Source organism: Rosa rugosa, chromosome 2 (genome assembly GCF_958449725.1).
Source record: "Rosa rugosa chromosome 2, drRosRugo1.1, whole genome shotgun sequence".
NCBI classification, from domain to species: domain Eukaryota; kingdom Viridiplantae; phylum Streptophyta; class Magnoliopsida; order Rosales; family Rosaceae; genus Rosa; species Rosa rugosa.
In genome coordinates, this window is record NC_084821.1 from 20,023,820 (window position 1) to 20,042,246 (window position 18,427).

The 18,427-nt window shown below is 37.4% G+C and overlaps 2 protein-coding genes and 1 long non-coding RNA gene across 3 annotated transcripts; all 3 read right to left on the reverse strand.

Annotated features, from left to right (window-relative positions):
* Positions 1 to 110: 110 nt before the first annotated feature.
* Positions 111 to 2,509, reverse strand: LOC133727968 (L10-interacting MYB domain-containing protein-like). Its single transcript, XM_062155396.1, has 2 exons — positions 2,061 to 2,509; positions 111 to 854 (listed from the first exon to the last, which is right to left on the reverse strand). The coding sequence occupies exons 1-2, from the start codon at positions 2,409 to 2,411 to the stop codon at positions 255 to 257; spliced, it is 951 nt and encodes a 316-aa protein (XP_062011380.1). The 5' UTR covers positions 2,412 to 2,509; the 3' UTR covers positions 111 to 254.
* A 3,858-nt stretch (positions 2,510 to 6,367) lies between these two features.
* On the reverse strand, positions 6,368 to 7,124 carry LOC133731678 (large ribosomal subunit protein uL11). Its single transcript, XM_062159075.1, has one exon. It carries the CDS (start codon positions 7,066 to 7,068, stop codon positions 6,568 to 6,570), a length of 501 nt encoding a protein of 166 aa, XP_062015059.1. The 5' UTR covers positions 7,069 to 7,124; the 3' UTR covers positions 6,368 to 6,567.
* A 7,734-nt stretch (positions 7,125 to 14,858) lies between these two features.
* LOC133733411 (uncharacterized) lies at positions 14,859 to 17,160 on the reverse strand. The gene is made up of 3 exons (XR_009857691.1): positions 16,754 to 17,160; positions 16,123 to 16,199; positions 14,859 to 15,340 (listed from the first exon to the last, which is right to left on the reverse strand). It is a non-coding gene; the product is annotated as an uncharacterized LOC133733411 (long non-coding RNA).
* Between the last annotated feature and the right edge of the window lie 1,267 nt (positions 17,161 to 18,427).

The following is an 18,427-nucleotide window of genomic DNA, read 5'->3' on the forward strand; positions in this document are numbered from 1 at the left end:
AAAGCATAAACATGTAATGGAGCAGCAAACACAACTTATACCCCATTAACAGCAAACACAACTTCAAAGAAACCAAAGGAAAGCAATAATTAAAAGATGCATCAATATCACTCTCAACTTCGTAAAATAAAGTACCGTACACAATGAACATCACACAATCTTAGTTCCTGGAAAATCACAAAAATAGAAAGGAGTTCAGCTTGGGTCTAAACAACAACCAACACGCATCTTATTACAAAGTAGGATCAGCCTACTTAATTTTCAGCTTTTTTCTGATTAAGAATCAGAAACTGGAGCTTGAGATCATCATCTGTCATAATAGAAAACATCTCTCGCTTCTCTTGACAGCAGAACAACTCTGTTGCAAACCACCACAGCTTGGTACCAGTTTCTGCTCCTGGTAAAGTTGCAACAACTCGCATCACCTCCTGAATACTAGTTCCTTGTTCAGTACTAGTATTACGGACAGATGTAGTTGTACTCCTACTCTCGACTACTTCAACAAGACGATCAATTTGTTTAGACAATTGAGTTGCACCTCCCACCTTTTCTTTCTTCCCCTTTGGCCCTCCCATAACTCCTTTATCTTTTTTTTCTTTATTAGGCCCAGTTTGGCACTCCACAGTTGTTCTCTTTTTCCCTCTTGGTTCATTACCTTGTTGGTCTATCTCCTCATCATCAATGGAAATTACATTATGCTCAGAATCCTCCACCACCTCTTCAATATCTATTGAAGCTGAGGGAATCATGACAAAGTGACCTAGGGCTGTGCTACCCCTAAACATGTTATCATAAACAGCCATCATTTCAGGACTAATTCCAACATCACGAAATTTGCGATACTCTGGATTGATCTACAAAAGAAGAAGATAAGAGAAGATTGTTACTTATAATAATATTGATCACAAAGATTTCCAGCAAATGCAAACAATAAATATATCTCCAATCAAATAAAACAAACTTTAAGACCGGATCTTCTAGGAAAAAAACAAAGAAACAGAATTTTGGGAGAGGCAGGCCAGCTTGGAAAGGATTCTACCTTGGTCACCAAATATGAATTCAATGTACTTGGTATTCATTCTCAATACGAAATAACAAACCAAACCAACAACTATAGAAAATGCGTAAACCCCATATATCAACTAGTTGGCCAAATAGTTTCTTAATCAGTTAATCAACAAGCCCTGGCACAATTTTTCCCAACATTCATCGTACTCAACCCTGTAATTCCATTCAACAGCACATGCATCACACAATTAACCAAAGAATCCCAACCCAACTAACTTGTAATTATGCAACTGAGTTCAGTATCACCACGACTTAATCTGCATTGTCAATAAGACAACTTTGTAAAGACGTAATCTGACCAACATCTTTCTTAAATTCCCAGAAATCAATCCTCAGCAGTAACAGTAACCTCTAAAGCAATATTACCAGATACTACAAATTTGAAATTCAGGATTCACCTTGATTACAAGCTTTCAATTCTACAATCGAGTTCCAATTCAATTTCAACTTCAAACAGCAGCTGTATTGTCCTTAAGTTCTCACGAACTCAGGTGACCCACTTGTGGATCAAATTCACTTCCAATTTCACAATTTCTTCAATTCAAACATTTGGAATTGAAGAAATCTGAGTCCCGTACTGTGATTACACTACTTTTGGAAAAAATATGAGTTCTCTCATATATGCACAACATAACCAATTTAATACTAGTACAAGTGGGATTAAGGAAAACCAATTCAGAAACTAGCAAGTACTTAGGCTATAGCTATATATATACTTGATATCAATTGTTGGCCGCTCCATTTTGAAGAACAAAAAGAAGAAAGAAATTATGTATGTACTCAATAATCATAAGATCGATAATGGACTTAAAAAAATGCTTTATTACATAATATTGAAACTCATTATAACGGAGAATTACAAAAGCTAATATTACACATGAATGCCTACAACAGACCATAGTGCAGCTTCATGTACTTAAAACTAAACAAAGAAACAGAATTCAGACTAGGGAAGAAAAAAAAACCACAAGCAGAGAAGGAAAAATACACACCTGAATTTTGGATTCCCACCAGTCAGCAGGTGCATCGACAGTCTTCCTAGTCGGATCCCATCCAATACCAGTTTCCTTATGCAATAGTGAACTCCATAATTTCCAATCATTTTTAAGTGAATCCCACTTATTTTTCAATTGCCTTTTATCATAATCCCTTCCGGTTAACTCCTTAAAGGCCTTGATAACATTTGACCATCCCTTTTTGTCAAAATGTGTACCAGGTCGGTTTCCCTTGGCCACTTCCTTAACAGCTATATCACAAAATATAGCTACTACCTCATCAGGCCATGTGGTTTTTGGTTTTCCAGATCCCTCATTTTCAGTACCGGTGGATTTCGTCTTTCCCATCTAAAGATAACACATGCTTAGTAGTAAACAAACAATTGTTATAAACTACCATATCCAACACCTAACATGATCCTCATAAAACAAAGCTGCTGACCACAATAAAGATCTAGATATATCCTTTGTTTCAAACCATAGGATTCAATGGCCAATTTGTAATTGGAACTAGGGACCAGAATGCATCAATTTGACACTAAATACAAAGGTTGAAATATATACATATAAACGAACCAGTAGCAAAAAAAAAAAAAAAACCCAGGTAGCATCATAGGCCCAGAAACGAAATCAAACTATGAAAATGTGGAGGGACTGGAATTGAATTGAAAGAGTGAAAAAAAAAATTCACAGGTAGCATCATAGGCCCAGAAACGAAATCAAACTATGAAAATGTGGAGGGACTGGAATTCATTTGTGGAGGGACTATGAAAATGGATCAACTGAAACAATATTGATAAAGCATCATGTGAATGCAAATAATCAGATCTCATGTCCGGGTATGAAGTGCAATAATACAAATTCACACCCTTTAACCGTGGTCAAGATCCATTTATTGAAAAATGGCATGGTTACAACATATAACCCATGGATATATCACGGAGAACAGAATGAAGTGCAGAGTCAAACTATTCTGAATAACCCAGTTGATGCATTTGAACACAATACATGTATTTTTGATATGATGAACGATCTTTTTCCAATGGGTAATGTACATGTAACGGGTGATGGAAATGATATAGGGGAGGATGAGGACGACGATATAGATGATACATTAGGAAATCAGGATACCCAAGGGGCTTATGATACTATTGGTGTTCATAATGAAGATAAAGATAACTACGATAAGTTACTGCAAGAAGCTGAACGAGAACTCTACCCTGGTTGCACAGAATATTCAGTTTTAACATTTGTTGTGGAGTTGATTCACTACAAAGTTGACAATCTCTAGACCAACAAGTTTGTTGATACCTTCGGCCCATGGTCCGTTATTTACAAAATAAAAATGATCGATGAATCGACATGGGTTGTGATATTATAATATGTGGTAGAAGGTTGTCTTGTTTATATTATAACTTTACAGAAAAATTGAAAATAATAGATGTGTCACTAAGTTACTCCGCCATGTCCATGCTAGTGCTGATGTCACTCCATCAAAAATATATAGTTAGTCAACAGTTTTATTATTAATATTTTGAGTGAGACAATTTTTTGTTATAGTTACTCGAACTGGAAAATTGAGATTTGTGTTTCTACAATAATTAATTGCAGGATAAAAAGCAATTCTTATTAAATGATGAAGAGATTATGTGCGAATGTGCGACCAAACTACAAATAATAAAGTGAAGCCAATTAGAACTTCGAAATTAAGCTTGTATGGGCGATAGTGGAGGGTGGGATGGGGATAAAAGAAAAATATAAAAAATTAAAAATTAAAAAATGTTCTAGGGAATCGATATTTGAGAGATAAATTGTTGTGTTTTCATTGATAATAGGGGTCTTTATATAGAGGTTTACAAGGCATAGTATTAGAGTTATACATGGAAACATAATCGTACATTGATTGAATATCTACCAAGATTCTCCGAGATTATCTCTAATACAAACCCTATTACAACTAGAGCAAATAACCTAGAGTTTGGGCCAGACACAAAATCTAGATTTACTTAAACACTTCACTTGTGTCGCCCAAACATAGTGCTCCTCTTGTTGCCTCATTAAAAACCTTGCAGGGTAACAAAAATCATGTAGGACAAAAATAACTTCGGTCAAAAGGGAAAAAGAGCACAACACACCCTTCACGTTTCGAGATTAACATGTAGACATCTCCCCCTGATGTCTGCATCTCCCCTTGATGACTACGATCATGGGAGTTCGGATAACTTCCGCAAGCCAATGCTTGCAACATGTTTCTCGAACGTAGATTCGGGCAATGACTTAGTAAACAAGTCTGCCACATAGTCTTCAAATCAAATCTCGTTCACCTTGATCTTGAGGATCAAAAAATAAATAAATAAAAGAATAATCAATATTGGCAATGCACACATACCAGAAGACGTCCAATTCAATGAACCTTTGTCATCTCCGATGGATTACCTCATACTCCGTTGCAGTATTGATCCAATGCTAAGATTTTCCTTGATGTACCAGACTAGTTTTTGGGCTACCGCTGCTTTTTCTATAGGTGAAACTGACGCAAAAAGTTTCAGGTTCTGTGTACAAGTAGGAGAATTCAGTAGTTTCCATTACTATTTATATTGGAGTAAAATTGAAGGTGCTTAGGTGATGAATGATATGATGTGTAATTTGTAGTTTTAATAAATTCTTATCAATATACATCGTCTTAACTTGCGTCAACTTGAATGATTGAATTCGTTTCCCAACCACAATGTATGAGAGTGGCTTATAAAATTTTCTAACCAAAGCATGAGTGGCTTATTTGTCGTATGACATTAAAACTTTCTAACCAAAGCATATACAACACGTATAAACGAGAGAAGGGCATTAGACATCATTACTCCAGGAGGCCATCTTTGGGAGCATGTGTTTTTGGAATCAATCCGGAAACATAGTTTATAGAATGAAACTCGGAAGTAACTCATCCACCTTGGAAAAAAGCAAATCGAGTGACTGGGAGAAAGGCAGGGAAGGGAGAGACTTCAAAGCCAACAACCGAATCACCATAAACGTGAAAACATGCTCAGAATCTGAGTTGCCGTCACCCAATATGATAAATGTGTATTTCTGAATACTAGAATGGGTGCAATAAAGACATGGAAAACAAATGTGAAATAAAAAAGGAAACCACATTAGTACTCGCATACTACCAGAACAGATCATCAATCTGAACCACTGAAACCAAAACAATCTGGCATATCCTCCACCTACACACAGTATTTATATACTGTGTGTGTGGATGTACCTAAAGTAACTACATACCCCAACTATATCGGGCGGCTTAATATATCTACCAACAAAACAAACAAAGGTATGTGTACACAAAACCATTTTGCAAGCAAGACTCTCTCTAAGTTTCTTATTTGGTAAGCCAAGGGTTCATGACAGTAATAATAACGTACAAAGAACACTGCCCATATGATTCTGCAACGGGGTTCAATATGTTACACAGGACTCAATTCAGGATACAACCCTCTATTAGGCCCTTCACATTAATCAATTTAAACAAATATTAACGTACAAAATATTTGATGAGAATTTAAACACCAAAACAAATACTTGGGATTCAACTCAGAAGGAAAGCATCAAAATTTATATGTTTTTCATCACCTCTAATGAGGTAAGACCTACAATGAACAAAAAACAGGGAGCAGGAAGGACTTGTGAAACCCTTAGGGACTTGGAATCACTATGAAGCCATGTGAATTACCAAGTCACACAGTGAACGTATAGTATGATTGAACATATATTCTTCAACTAACAAATGAGATTAAATAATCTACCTTAAAAACAAATTAACACATTTTGCAATACGTAGATGACCAACAAACCTAACAATATCACCAATCGGATCTAACAAGTCAAGTGTAAACCATGAAGCGAAGAAAAAAAGGCACCTATCTAAACCTCAAGCAATGGCAGCATTAGCATTCACATCATATGTCAACATTGTGTCACTAAAAACCCATCAACTCATCTACAATACCTAGCAACAGCATTCAATTTGTTCACATTTAAATTTCCCAGCTTCCACAATTTAGATACATCAGTAAAGAAAATGAAAAATGAAACAGATTGGCACAGAAATTGGACCTGCAAATGCGATTTGCAGAGTCCCATCCGCATAACCAATCTATCCACGCATACCTATCCACACAAACTACCATAACTTGCAGCAAAAATGACCATTTCATAAGAAAGACCACAAAGGAAGCAAACAATACACCCAACCAATCAAAGCAAGCAGATTAAACTACCAGTCCAACAATCAGAACATAGAGCCGATATAATGCAGGACCCAAATAATATTATCAAAGCCTAACCATAACAGCATCCACAGCATTTCATAATTGGGCCATCAAAAATCCTTCAACTCATCTAAATTGCCTCGAAACCAGTACTTAAACCAACTTAATAACATCCAAATTATCCAAACCAAAATACATATAACGAAAAATTTAGTTTACCAAAGATGAAAACCTAAAACTCAGTCGAGTGGGACCTCGACATCGCCATCTGTGATCTCCTGCTGCAGGTCCTTCGGATCCTTGCCGTCGACGGTGCAGCCCACGGAGACGCAGGTACCCAGGATCTCTTTCACGGTACCACTGAGATCCTTCGCCATCGAGCGGTTCTTCATGATCTTGGCGATTTCGATCACATCGTCGAGGCTGATGTTGCCGCTGTGCTTGATGTTCTTGACCTTCTTGCGGTCGCGCTCCGGCTCCTTGAGGGCCTTGATGACCAGGGCGGCGGCGGAGGGGACCACCGAGACCTTCGCCTGACGGTTCTGGACGGTAAGCTTGACAGTGACGCGCAGACCCTTCCAGTCCTTGGCGGTCTCCTTCGCGATGTCTTCTCCGATCTTCTTTGGGGAGAGACCGAGAGGACCGATCTTGGGAGCCAGCGAACTGGCGGCGCCGACCTCGCCTCCGGTGACGCGGACGTAGACCTCGACGACCTGGGAGGGATCGAACTTGGGCGGCATCGCTGCGGAGGGAGACTGAGCTTTAGGGTTTCGAACGAAGAGGTGGAGTGGGGAGGGGGATTGGATGGATTAATATATATATATGCTAGGGTTTTGCAAACGATTGGTGCCGTTTATGTCGAATTTGCCCCTGGTAATGGCCGTGTGGTTTAAGGGGAGGGTTGTGTCTTTTGTGGATTAGACCGTGGGGGGTTTTCGTCAATGAGTGGAAGTACGATAAGGGACTAAATGATGCTTGGCGTGAGGTTATATATGTCTTTTTCGTGTGTGGGTTGGTATGGGCCTTGGTGACTTTACTGGTATGCGGTGGACTGATCCATTGGACTTAACAAGAAGTAAGATTGGTCATTTTTGGGTATAAACGAGGGCCCAATTACTGTAACACAGAAATAAGCTAAAGCCTTTTTGACGTGTTGCGAAATTCGGAAACACCAACAAAATCATCAACCCAATATGATAGCAGGCTTGACCACCGAGCTGTTTCACGGGTTTATTTTATTTTTTTATAATTGAAAATTACAATAATTAATCTTCTATATTATACACTTACACTAATACTCAATTACTCACGAACTCCCACTTATGTAGGAGAGAATTATCTCACTATACTAAATGAAAGATTTTATTTTTAATAAGACCAGATAAAGTTGACTTTTTACTTTTTATTTTTTATTTTAAATAATACGCGGGTCAATGAAGATTAGCTAGTTGGGAAAGGGGATATATTAGCTAGTTGGGAAAGGGGATATGCTTGTTCAGCTACTGGTGTACCGACGAATTATCCATAACTATATAGTACTCAATCAACATGATGAACTAGCCTCTTCGTGGTCTTATGTTGCTTCATTCACAACACACCGTTGATGAGTGATGTCGGATTTCAACCAAAAGTATCTTATCTATTCACTACTGTAGATGTGGAGTTGACCCAAGCACAAACACATCATTTACTGGTTCGAAGCCATTTACCCAGTTGATATGTCAACATTTCCACTACCGTTTATCTGGGTTGTACGTAGTTAATTTTGGGGTCCCTTAAGAAGAAATTGTGTAACTCCCTTAAGAATAAATGTTCTTTTTTTTTTTTTTTTTGAGGTAAAAGAGGTCAGCCTTTATTGAGAATTTAGAAAATTACATATGATAACGTTCAATAGCAGCTAATAAGAAGGAAGGAGGAGAAAAATAAAAACATTCATGTACTAGAGAACTAGCATGCGCAGCCATTAGGTGTGCAACCTTGTTGTCATCTCTTCTAGTGTGAGTAATCTGCAAATTGGGATTTGAAGCCAATATGGAGTTCAAATCCTCATAGATACGGCCCAGCAAGGAAGTATTAGGCCCTTCGGAGTTACATAGTTGTCGTTGCACCATCTCAGAATCAGTCTCTATTACAGCAGGTAACAAATTCTGATCTAAAGCAAACTCAATTGCCATCTTACATGCCAAAACCCTCTGCATGTTCTGGCAAAATTAATCCAGACAAAGGACGCCCATCACCAGCAACCATACTACCATATTCATCACGAACCACAAACCCAGCACTTCCCATTCATGAGACATGGTGAAAAGAACCATCCACATTTATTTTCAACAAGCCAGATGAGGGAGCTTTCCATCGAGCAATTCTAGAACGACCACTCGCTTGAGTAATCGGTCTGGTATTATGAAATTGAAACTCATGCAATCTTGCAGTAGACTTAAGAAGCACATCAATAGCATGGCACCTTTTATTGTCCCAAACTCTGCTATTTCTCTCCTTCCAAATTCCCCACAATAGATAGATAAATTCCCCCAAATGCAGTAACAAAAGGTCATGGACACATAAACTTAACAAATGCAACAAATCACAAGATATTGCATAAGAACTTAAACATACTTGGGCCAACACCCCTTTACTTTGGAGAGCCTGCCTTGTAAAAGAGCAATCACGAGTAATATGTAGTGTAGTCTCAATTGCACTATCACACAAAACACATACCTGTGACTCCAACACCACCCTTTTAGAAATGAGTCTTTCCATGGATGGGAGAATGTTATGGCACACTTTCCACATGTAAATCTTCGACGAATTAGGAATCTTCACTTTCCACAATTTTTTCCAAAAATCAGTGTTAACTGATAGCTCAAAAGGTACACAAGAAGGAGAATGAGAGAAGGAGAACCTATAAGCCGTTTTAACTGAATATTTTCCATCTCTTTCCAATTTCCAGACCAGTCTATCATCCACCCTTCTCAAACTTAGAGGCACACTTAAAATGGCCTCCACTTATTCTGAAGAAAACAATCTAACAATCATATCATAATTCCAATCACCATTAGTAGTACGCAAATCAGAAACCTGAGACACTTCAGCAAGACCTGCTGCAGTCTCATGAGGCCTACCACTAGGCAAGCTTGGCAACCAATTATCATTCCAAATATTGACCTCTGTCCCAGAACCAATCTGCCAATATGTGCTTTGCTTCAATAGATCCCTGGTAGAGAAAATACTCCTCCAAGAATATGAAGGAAAAGAATGATTGTCTGCCAACCAAAATGAGCTTGTAGGATAATATTTTGCCTTAAAAATTCGAGCAACTAGAGAAGTAGGGTTAGAAATTACCCTCCAAGCTTGTTTAGCAATCATCGCCGAATTAAAGCTAGCCAAAATGCGAAACCCTAGTCCCCCTTCTTCTTTCGGATTACACAAAGCATTCCATGTTTTCCAATGAATCTTTCTTTTATCCATTGTAGATCCCCACCAAAACCGAGCACAAAGTTGTTCCAAATCTTCACATAAATTTTTTGTCAATTGGAAGACACTCATAGCATAGGTAGGTAACGCTTGAGCTACTACCCTGATCAAAATGTCCTTTCCTGCACCACTAAGCAGCTTCCCTTGCCAATTAGATAGCTTCTTAGCCAAATTTTCCTTAATGTACTGAAAGGTTGCAGTTTTCTTTCTCCCTACATAAGTAGGTAATCCCAAGTATTTTTCATGGGAGGCAACTACTTCTACTCCCAACAAACTGGATATTTCTTCTTGTATAGCAGAGTCCACATTTTTACTGAATACCACTGAACTTTTGTCAAAGTTAACCAATTGTCCTGAGGCTCTCCCGTAAGTTTCAAGCACTTCTTGAATCTGGTAACAATCTTCCAAAGAAGCATGAGCATATAACATACTATCATCGGCGAATAAAAGATGATTTACAGAAGGGGCTCCATCACAAACCTTAATACCTTGGAGCAATCCTAACTCTTGTTTCTGGCGCAATAAAGCAGAGAAACCTTCTGCTCCAATTAAGAATAAATATGGAGACAAAGGATCCCCTTGTCTCAATCCCCTGCTAGGAATCACAAGCCCCCGAGGCTTTCCACGGACTAAGAATGAATACCGGACAGTACTAATACATTGCATCACCAAATCAATCCATGAATGAGCAAAGCCAAACCTATCTAGAACTTTTCTCAAAAAGCTCAATTCCATGCAATCATAAGCCTTGCTTAGATCCAACTTCAAGGCCATAAAACCTTCATTACCCTCCCTCTTATTATGAACAAAGTGAGCAGTTTCATTGGCCACAAGGATATTGTCAGTAATCAATCTGCCGGGAACAAAAGCACTTTGATATGGAGAAATCACCTCAGGTAAGATTAGCTTTAATCTGTTGGCTATCACCTTAGAACAAGAATAAATGTTCATACTATAGTCAAACTTGTATTATGAGAAGCGGATAACCCAATTATATTTTTCAAACTACTTGTAGCATCTTTTTCCGTTTAATGAATTTCATTTTAGATTAGGGAAAAAAGAAAAAATGGTTACTGCTTGAATAGTGTTTTTCCTACAATAGTGGTTGCTAAGTTAATTTCCCCTCTTGTCATCAAAAGAAAAAGAAAAAGAAAAAAGTTAATTTCCCCTCCAAAAGTAACCACAATAATAGTCCAACAGGTGGCGGTTGCGAACTTCAAATGCCACTAACAAGTAACATCAAAGTAAAACCCAGTTCGTTTAGATGCCAGGCATATCAATCTTCTGTGTAGCTTTACAGAAAACTCTGAGCTATATATATATGCAAAAATGCACATCAATCCTCATCAAAACAATGCTGGACAAAAGTTCAAATTTTCGTCCCTGATTTGATCGCGTAGGCCAGCACTAGACCAATCCCAAACGCATGCCCAACAAATCATATCACCGCCTGCAGTAAAAGCCAATGGCCTCCAATATTCCAATAATCAGCACCAGACTAGAATCCCAGAACACCTTATTTACGTTCTGGGAGTGTAAATAATGGATCAGATCAAGCTCTACAGCTGTTTGGTTTTGGAATTAATCAGTGTGATATTGGGGTCTTGTCAAGGTAGCTAGCTCCCAAGGGAAAAATAATGGTAGTGGACGAACTTCAAAGTTGCAAGCTAGAACCCCACTTTTGGACAACGAAATACGGCTCCTTTCACCCTCAGCCATTGTCGTAATCTCAAGACCATTCGAGCAAAAGCTAGCTAGCAGAATAGCAATGGCATTATGCCTCGTTCCAAAAGGCCCACAACTCTTAATCGAAGCTTTATGCCACGAAAGTGAAACAAAACTAAATATAAACCTACTCCCCTCCATGCTTTTTCTATAGATGTAGACTTTTAATTAGGGTCATTTTATCCGGGTATGGATTTAATAACTTTTCATTATGAGAACAGAATAAAAGATCGAAGAAGCTTGCGGGTTAACTTCTTTTGCTTATTAGCTGAAGAATATTTGTTAAGCAGTTTATCTAACGTCTTGCTCTCATCACAGGTGAATAATGGCATTAAGTGACAGCTTCAATAATTTTTCTTTATGGGGCAAGATGAAGAAAATTGCACACCCAATTGCTTTCTTCGACAAGATTGTCTCGGCCATAAACAATTTGTGACGTTTCATTGAGCATAATGGCAGAGTGGAGACAATTGCGTTCACTAACATTTGCTTTATGCATCAATCAAAAAGACCCACAACTCATAATCACCCCTTATGCTATGAAAGTGAAACACCATAAACCTACTCATCTCCACCATGCTTTATAGACCATAGTCTTTTGGAAGATGAATATTATTTCCCTAGTTATCTTTTAGTTGATATAATTCTCACCAATTATCTTTTAGTTGATATAATTCTCACCATAAAAAACAAATAATTAACTTCATACAACAGTTTGTTTTGTTTACTATCATAATAAATGTTACAAATCTCGAACTAATTCGTTGAAAAATTGTTCATATCGTCACGAAGAAAAACATAAAAGTGTTAAATGAATCTAAGAAATTTCTCATGTGAGATGAAGAAATCTATGCAATAGTGTCTCCTTTTTTATCAATCAAATTACTCATGGTGTTTTTACATACATTTCATCAAATATTTTGCTCTCATCTTATTAAAAACCGATTATTACGAAATCACTTAAAAATGGTAGGATGGAGATGGTGTTTACTAACCTAGTCATGGATATGCTCTTTAAAGATGTGCGAGTCTAATGTGGAATGGGTTCATTATCCCAATATGCCCTAATATGCCCTAGCATAAAGTAAGAGTACACCTTTAATCAATATCAATGATTCCATGCCTTTATAGACATGGATTTGGGAGCAATGACTAACTGGGTAGTCTTTTTAAATATCAAGATCAATGTGAGTTGGAGGGTGAATAGATAAAGACTATGGACTGGAATTTTAAATCACAGAAAGTTGAACTAATGCCTCTTAGTAGTGTTTAGAGAATTATATTTTTTCCAAGATCCAATTTTGATGCCATTTTGGTCCTCGATAAGGTAATCCAATACCCACTACCCAAAAAGCCAGATTGTTATTGGCGATCTCATGATTTGTACATCTAAGTGGGTTACAATTCTTTACATAAATGTGGAAAACTTTAAGTAATGGTTCAACTAATTAGTGCATCTTTTTACTTAAACTATGATAAGTTTGAAATTAAAATGTTCCATAATCTGAGCCATTGATCAAGTACATGTAATATCATTACAATCACCAATGAACCTACGTAAAACCAAGTAAGGTTTATATTCTTCACGTAGCAAAATCTTTTCAGCAGTACAGCTTGTCCTTTCATACTAAGTTGCTACCTATTAAGCAAGAATAAAGTACTCAATAAATTGTTATGAATTTTCTAGATCAATTTTTTTAATCAGTGCAACATGTCACATCCATATTTCTTACTGGCTTACACAAAAATGACAAAACCATAGCCAATCTCTTATTGTTGATTGTACAACTCCTTTCAACCAAAATATCAATGTCGAAGTGAGAGCAACTAGCCAATTAGATATTTTCTATAAAAACACAAAAAGATAGATAATTGAACAAGAAAGGCAACAACACCTGTGGGTTTAATTCAATGAGTTCTATTCCAACTAAAAAAAAAAAGGCATAGCACAAGTACTTGAACAAAGTACTAGTTTTTTGAAATTGCATTTACTTTTGGGGTTCCAATTAAGCAAGTGGCCTAAGATGCTTTGCATTATTTGTTAATTGCCCCAATTAGTATTTTAACCAATGTAGGGAAATGTTTCAACTTTATAAAACAGAGTTAGGATAGTGATAGCTAGCTGGTGATTAATTAGTATTATATGAAGGACTTGATTACATTATTACCATGATTGTAGCCTTATAAAATAGTGCTTAAGAACATCATTATTGGAGTATAAATAATTGTTTTTAATGAAGGGGAGCATAATCGTAATTATAATATTGAGGTTTGTATATAATATCAGTCATTATCAATCGGAAACATGGCATTAAAAAACCAAGACGTCATCGCCTAAAGAATTAATCACGATATATATCAAGTTCTTATTCTTCTTCTTTTTCTCCTTGATCGATCATCTCGAAATGACATAAGCAGTTGCTGTAGCAAAGAGTGACTCTCGTACTTTTATTGGATTATATACATAACGTAGCAATTGTGGAGGGATGGTACGTAATTGTTTATCTTCTTCCATGCAAACCAGGCTTTCGAGTTTTGTTATATAAAAATAAATTTAATGGAAATATATTTGTTTATTTACGATAATATTATTTTTTAAGATTCAGTGTATGATGGTGGCGTACTGGCGTTAAAGTTTTTGTTTCTAATAGGGTTGTGTATTAGTAAATAGTAACTGGGTCTATTATTTTAGGGCAAAATAAGAAGAATTATTATTATCTCAATAACTTCACTTGCACTGACCAATTATGGTGCCTTGAGGCAGGAAATATGTACCTTCAAGATGCACAATATGTATGACAAGAGGTAGATCAAGACTCAAGATCGAGGGTATTTAACCCTAATAGTCATGCTTGTAGAGAGAAAATGAGATGACATCTTATATGTTATATCTCAATTTCACAATCACAACTTTATATATTGATGCATTCTTCCGACTAGTTATTATTAGCTCTTTTGATCAGATAATCAATAACAAATCGTCTTCTCCTCTACCAAAAGCTCGACTCTATGTTAAGATATTTATTTATAATATTATGAGGATAATTGCACAAAAGTACCTCACAATTGCTACTATTTTTCACATAGCACCTTACATTCCAGAAATTCATAAGGTCTAATGCAATACATAGTAAATTTTGACATAAATAACCAAAATTCAAAATACCTATCCATATCGTAGTCCAATGAAAAGCAGAAAAAAATCAAAGTATTGTCCTACCCAATCAAAAAGGTGGAGAAACTTCATTGTTAATTTGTTCAGTTATACTTATACCACATTAGGCATCAATAATATTCTCATGGAAGCCAATCAGAAAACCATAATGCTGCCTTTTTTTTTTTTTTTTTTTGAGAAATCATAATGCTGCCATTGGGTGAACTAGTTTTCTCGAATCAAATTTATGCTCCTCGTTCACAAAAAATTGACCACATTTAACACCAACTTCCTAATTTTTCTCTCACTACCATAAACCGAGAAGAGCTATTACTCGGGGAGAGAGATTTTTCTCTCTCTGAAACCCCTCCATGCCCTTGAGAGTCAGTGGCACTACCCACCCTTTATGGGTGCTTGCCTGAGCTATGTCACGCCCCGAATTTTGAATAGTAAATTCAAATCCGAAACATGAATAATTACAATTACAAAATCCAAATCTCGAAACTTCGAGTTCATTATTACAATTCACTCTCACAAGCAATATTGTAAAGCTCAAATGAGCATAACACACCTCACAACTTACAATTGCTGTAAAACTCTAACAATTGCTCTAACCGCACGATCACCGTCCTGGTTCTCCTGTCCTGTAGGAATACCCGCTACACAATTTGAATAGTGTACCGGGAGTTGCAACAACACAAAACCCGGTAAGCTTTTTACAGCCAGTATGAGTAAACAAGAAAGAATTGTTGATTTATTTCCTTACAATTATTATAACTCAACACGATCACCATAAAAGGAAGGATACTCTTGAGGCTCTCTTTTAAGAACTCATTCTTAAAAGACTCAAGTATCCTCAACACTTCTCACATAAGACCCCTCACAGTCTCAAGTAACCTCAACATTACCCTCACATCACTACTCAACAATTGGCAGACAGACTCATTATATATATATAGACCCTTATGAGTTACTCTCAATTTCCCTCATAAGGTTACCACATATATATAGACACTTATGAGTTACTCTCAATTTCACTCATAAGGTCACTCCACATTTGGCAGACAGACTAGAGCTCTAACTGAACGTAACCACTCGTCCGGCCACAGACGTGATTACGATTTAATACTATTAATAACCACCAGCCCGGTACGAGAGCGTGATTCACTAATAGATGCCATGGTCACCTCGTGACCTAGTGATCTCCACAGATCACAACAATTTATTGTTCCTCAACAATAAAACTCAACACCTCTCACAATATATTGTTTCTCAACAATAACTCAACACAACTCCAACAATACATATTATTTCACGTAATAATATATATACAGACATTCACACAGGAATGTCTAATACACCAACAATAGTTCATATGATTGCAAAATAAAGCAATTAAATATATTGGGTTCGTAATATGAACCACGTGAGGTTTACTCACCTCTAATTCCCGTTGCGTCTTCTAAACAGCTCAACAACGATTTTACGAATCGTCCGCCAAATCAATCCGCCAATCACCTAATCAAATGTGACTTGAATTTAGCTAACAATTCCAAAACATACTTAAACGACAATCCAACGGTCGGATTCTAACTTATATAAAAATCCGACGGACGGATTCTCACGAATCGCCTCCCGAATCACTGTTTTGCAATTATACGAAGATCCAACGGTCGGATCTTCGCCCATGACCACACAAGGTCATTGGGACAGTCATACGATCAACATATCAAAACTACAAGTCCATCAGACGGTCCGATCTTCACAGATCATTAATCGAACAATCGAAATCGTTCGAAATCGTAAAATTCATAACTAAATCATACGATATCCGAAAATTGCGTATAATATATCGAAATGATCGTATTGAAATATAGAATCTAAAAATGCACAGAAACTATATTTTTGACCCCCGGAGTTGGCCGGAAAGGGCCGCCGGAGTTAGTGGCAGAGCCGCCGCCGACCACCACCAATGGTGTCGGGGCCGGGCTGCTCCTCTTCATCTCATCAAGCCCAACCACTTTCCTAACTAGCATGAAGTCTAAAAATGACCGGAAGTGGTCGAAAATTACCTCAAGAAGAAAGAGGCCGAAATCGCCCAAAATCGCTCAAATCTGAAATTCGTCTTCCTCGGGTTGAATCGAGATGTGAAACTTGGTGAGTTTATAGAGCATGGCAAGGCGAACAAAGCCCAGTTGGTCTCCCCTCCTACCTTTGCCGGAGTTGGCTGGAATTTGAAGAAATGCATGAAAAATGGTCTGACCTTCTTTGCTTCGATTCGTTGTCTATGGTGAATGATAGGATGCAAGACATATATGAATGGAAAGCTGGTTTCAAGGCGAAGAGATTGATATCAATTTCATGGCCATAGGTGGCCGGATGAAGTCGTGGCGACGCCGTGAAGCCAAGGCAGCGAGGAGGAGAAAAATCTGGAAATTTTCGGGTTTCCTTATTGAGAAATCTGATTTTTTTGTATTTATAGAAAATTCTCAATTTTCAAATATTCATAACTTATTCATACGAACTCCAAATAATGCGTTCCACATGTCCACGAACTCGTATCGACGAGCTCTACAACTTTCATGAAGGAAGTTTTCCCAAATTTTGAACGTATAAAAAGTCAACTTTGTTGACCCCCTAAAAACGTTCGTTTTCGAAAATAAAATCGTTCGAACTAATTCCACAACTTTTCCAAGCTTCGTACTCGCTCCTACTATCGTGAAATCATTTCTAAAAAACCATAGAATTTAATTTGGATTTTTCGGGGTATTACAATCTACCCTCCTTAAAGAAATTTCGTCCCGAAATTTGAGCGTAAGTCAATTCCTCTCGATTAAGGTTGACCTAATCATAGAATCTCCATCTTTTCCAAATCTGTAGTAATCTACAAAGCCACAATCCTTTGTATAAAAATACATTCCTAGGGCCACTAAATCCTTTCATCACAATGTAAATTCACAAAACAACTGCTCAACATCACTCCACATCAATTACACAAAATCATCACGTGGATCATCTCATAGATCCTTACATAGATCATCACATAGATCTTCACATAGATCATCACTCTGTACTGGCATACAAGCACAGTAAACACTCCCACAAAGTGTTTCGCTACTCAATTAGCATCACGGTAAATCTCTATAGTAAAACTCAAGCATGCACCATTCTTCACAACAATAGAGATGCATCACTCAAAACAAATCATCCCCAAAAGCACGCCAATAAAATATGTCACCCAGTGACGATGACTTGGGCTTGTTCAATCCTTGGGCTAAGCATTAGGGCTGGTCAATTGGGCCGAAGAAACCGAACCATCCAAATTTCGAACCGGCCCAAACCACTTTGGGTTTAACATTTGGGCCTACTATTCGGGCCGAACAATTGGGCTTACTATTTGGGCCTACCAATCGGCCCACCAACTTCCAGCTCGGCTACGGTATGAAATTGTACATACCGTATATACGTATACATACCGTACAGATCGTGTATACGTATGCATACCGTACAACTGTATATACGTATGCATACTGTACAGACCGTATATACGTATGTATACCGTACATACCGTATATACGTCCGTATATCAAGCATATACGAGACCCAAAAATATTTGTAAGAGGTAGGGTTCGAACTCCCGACCTCAAACACGAAGGTTTTGCTCCCAACCACTGAAGCAAGAGCTGCCTTCATTAATATATGCTCACGTGTTATATTTATTATGTCATAAGCGACATAAATAAAAT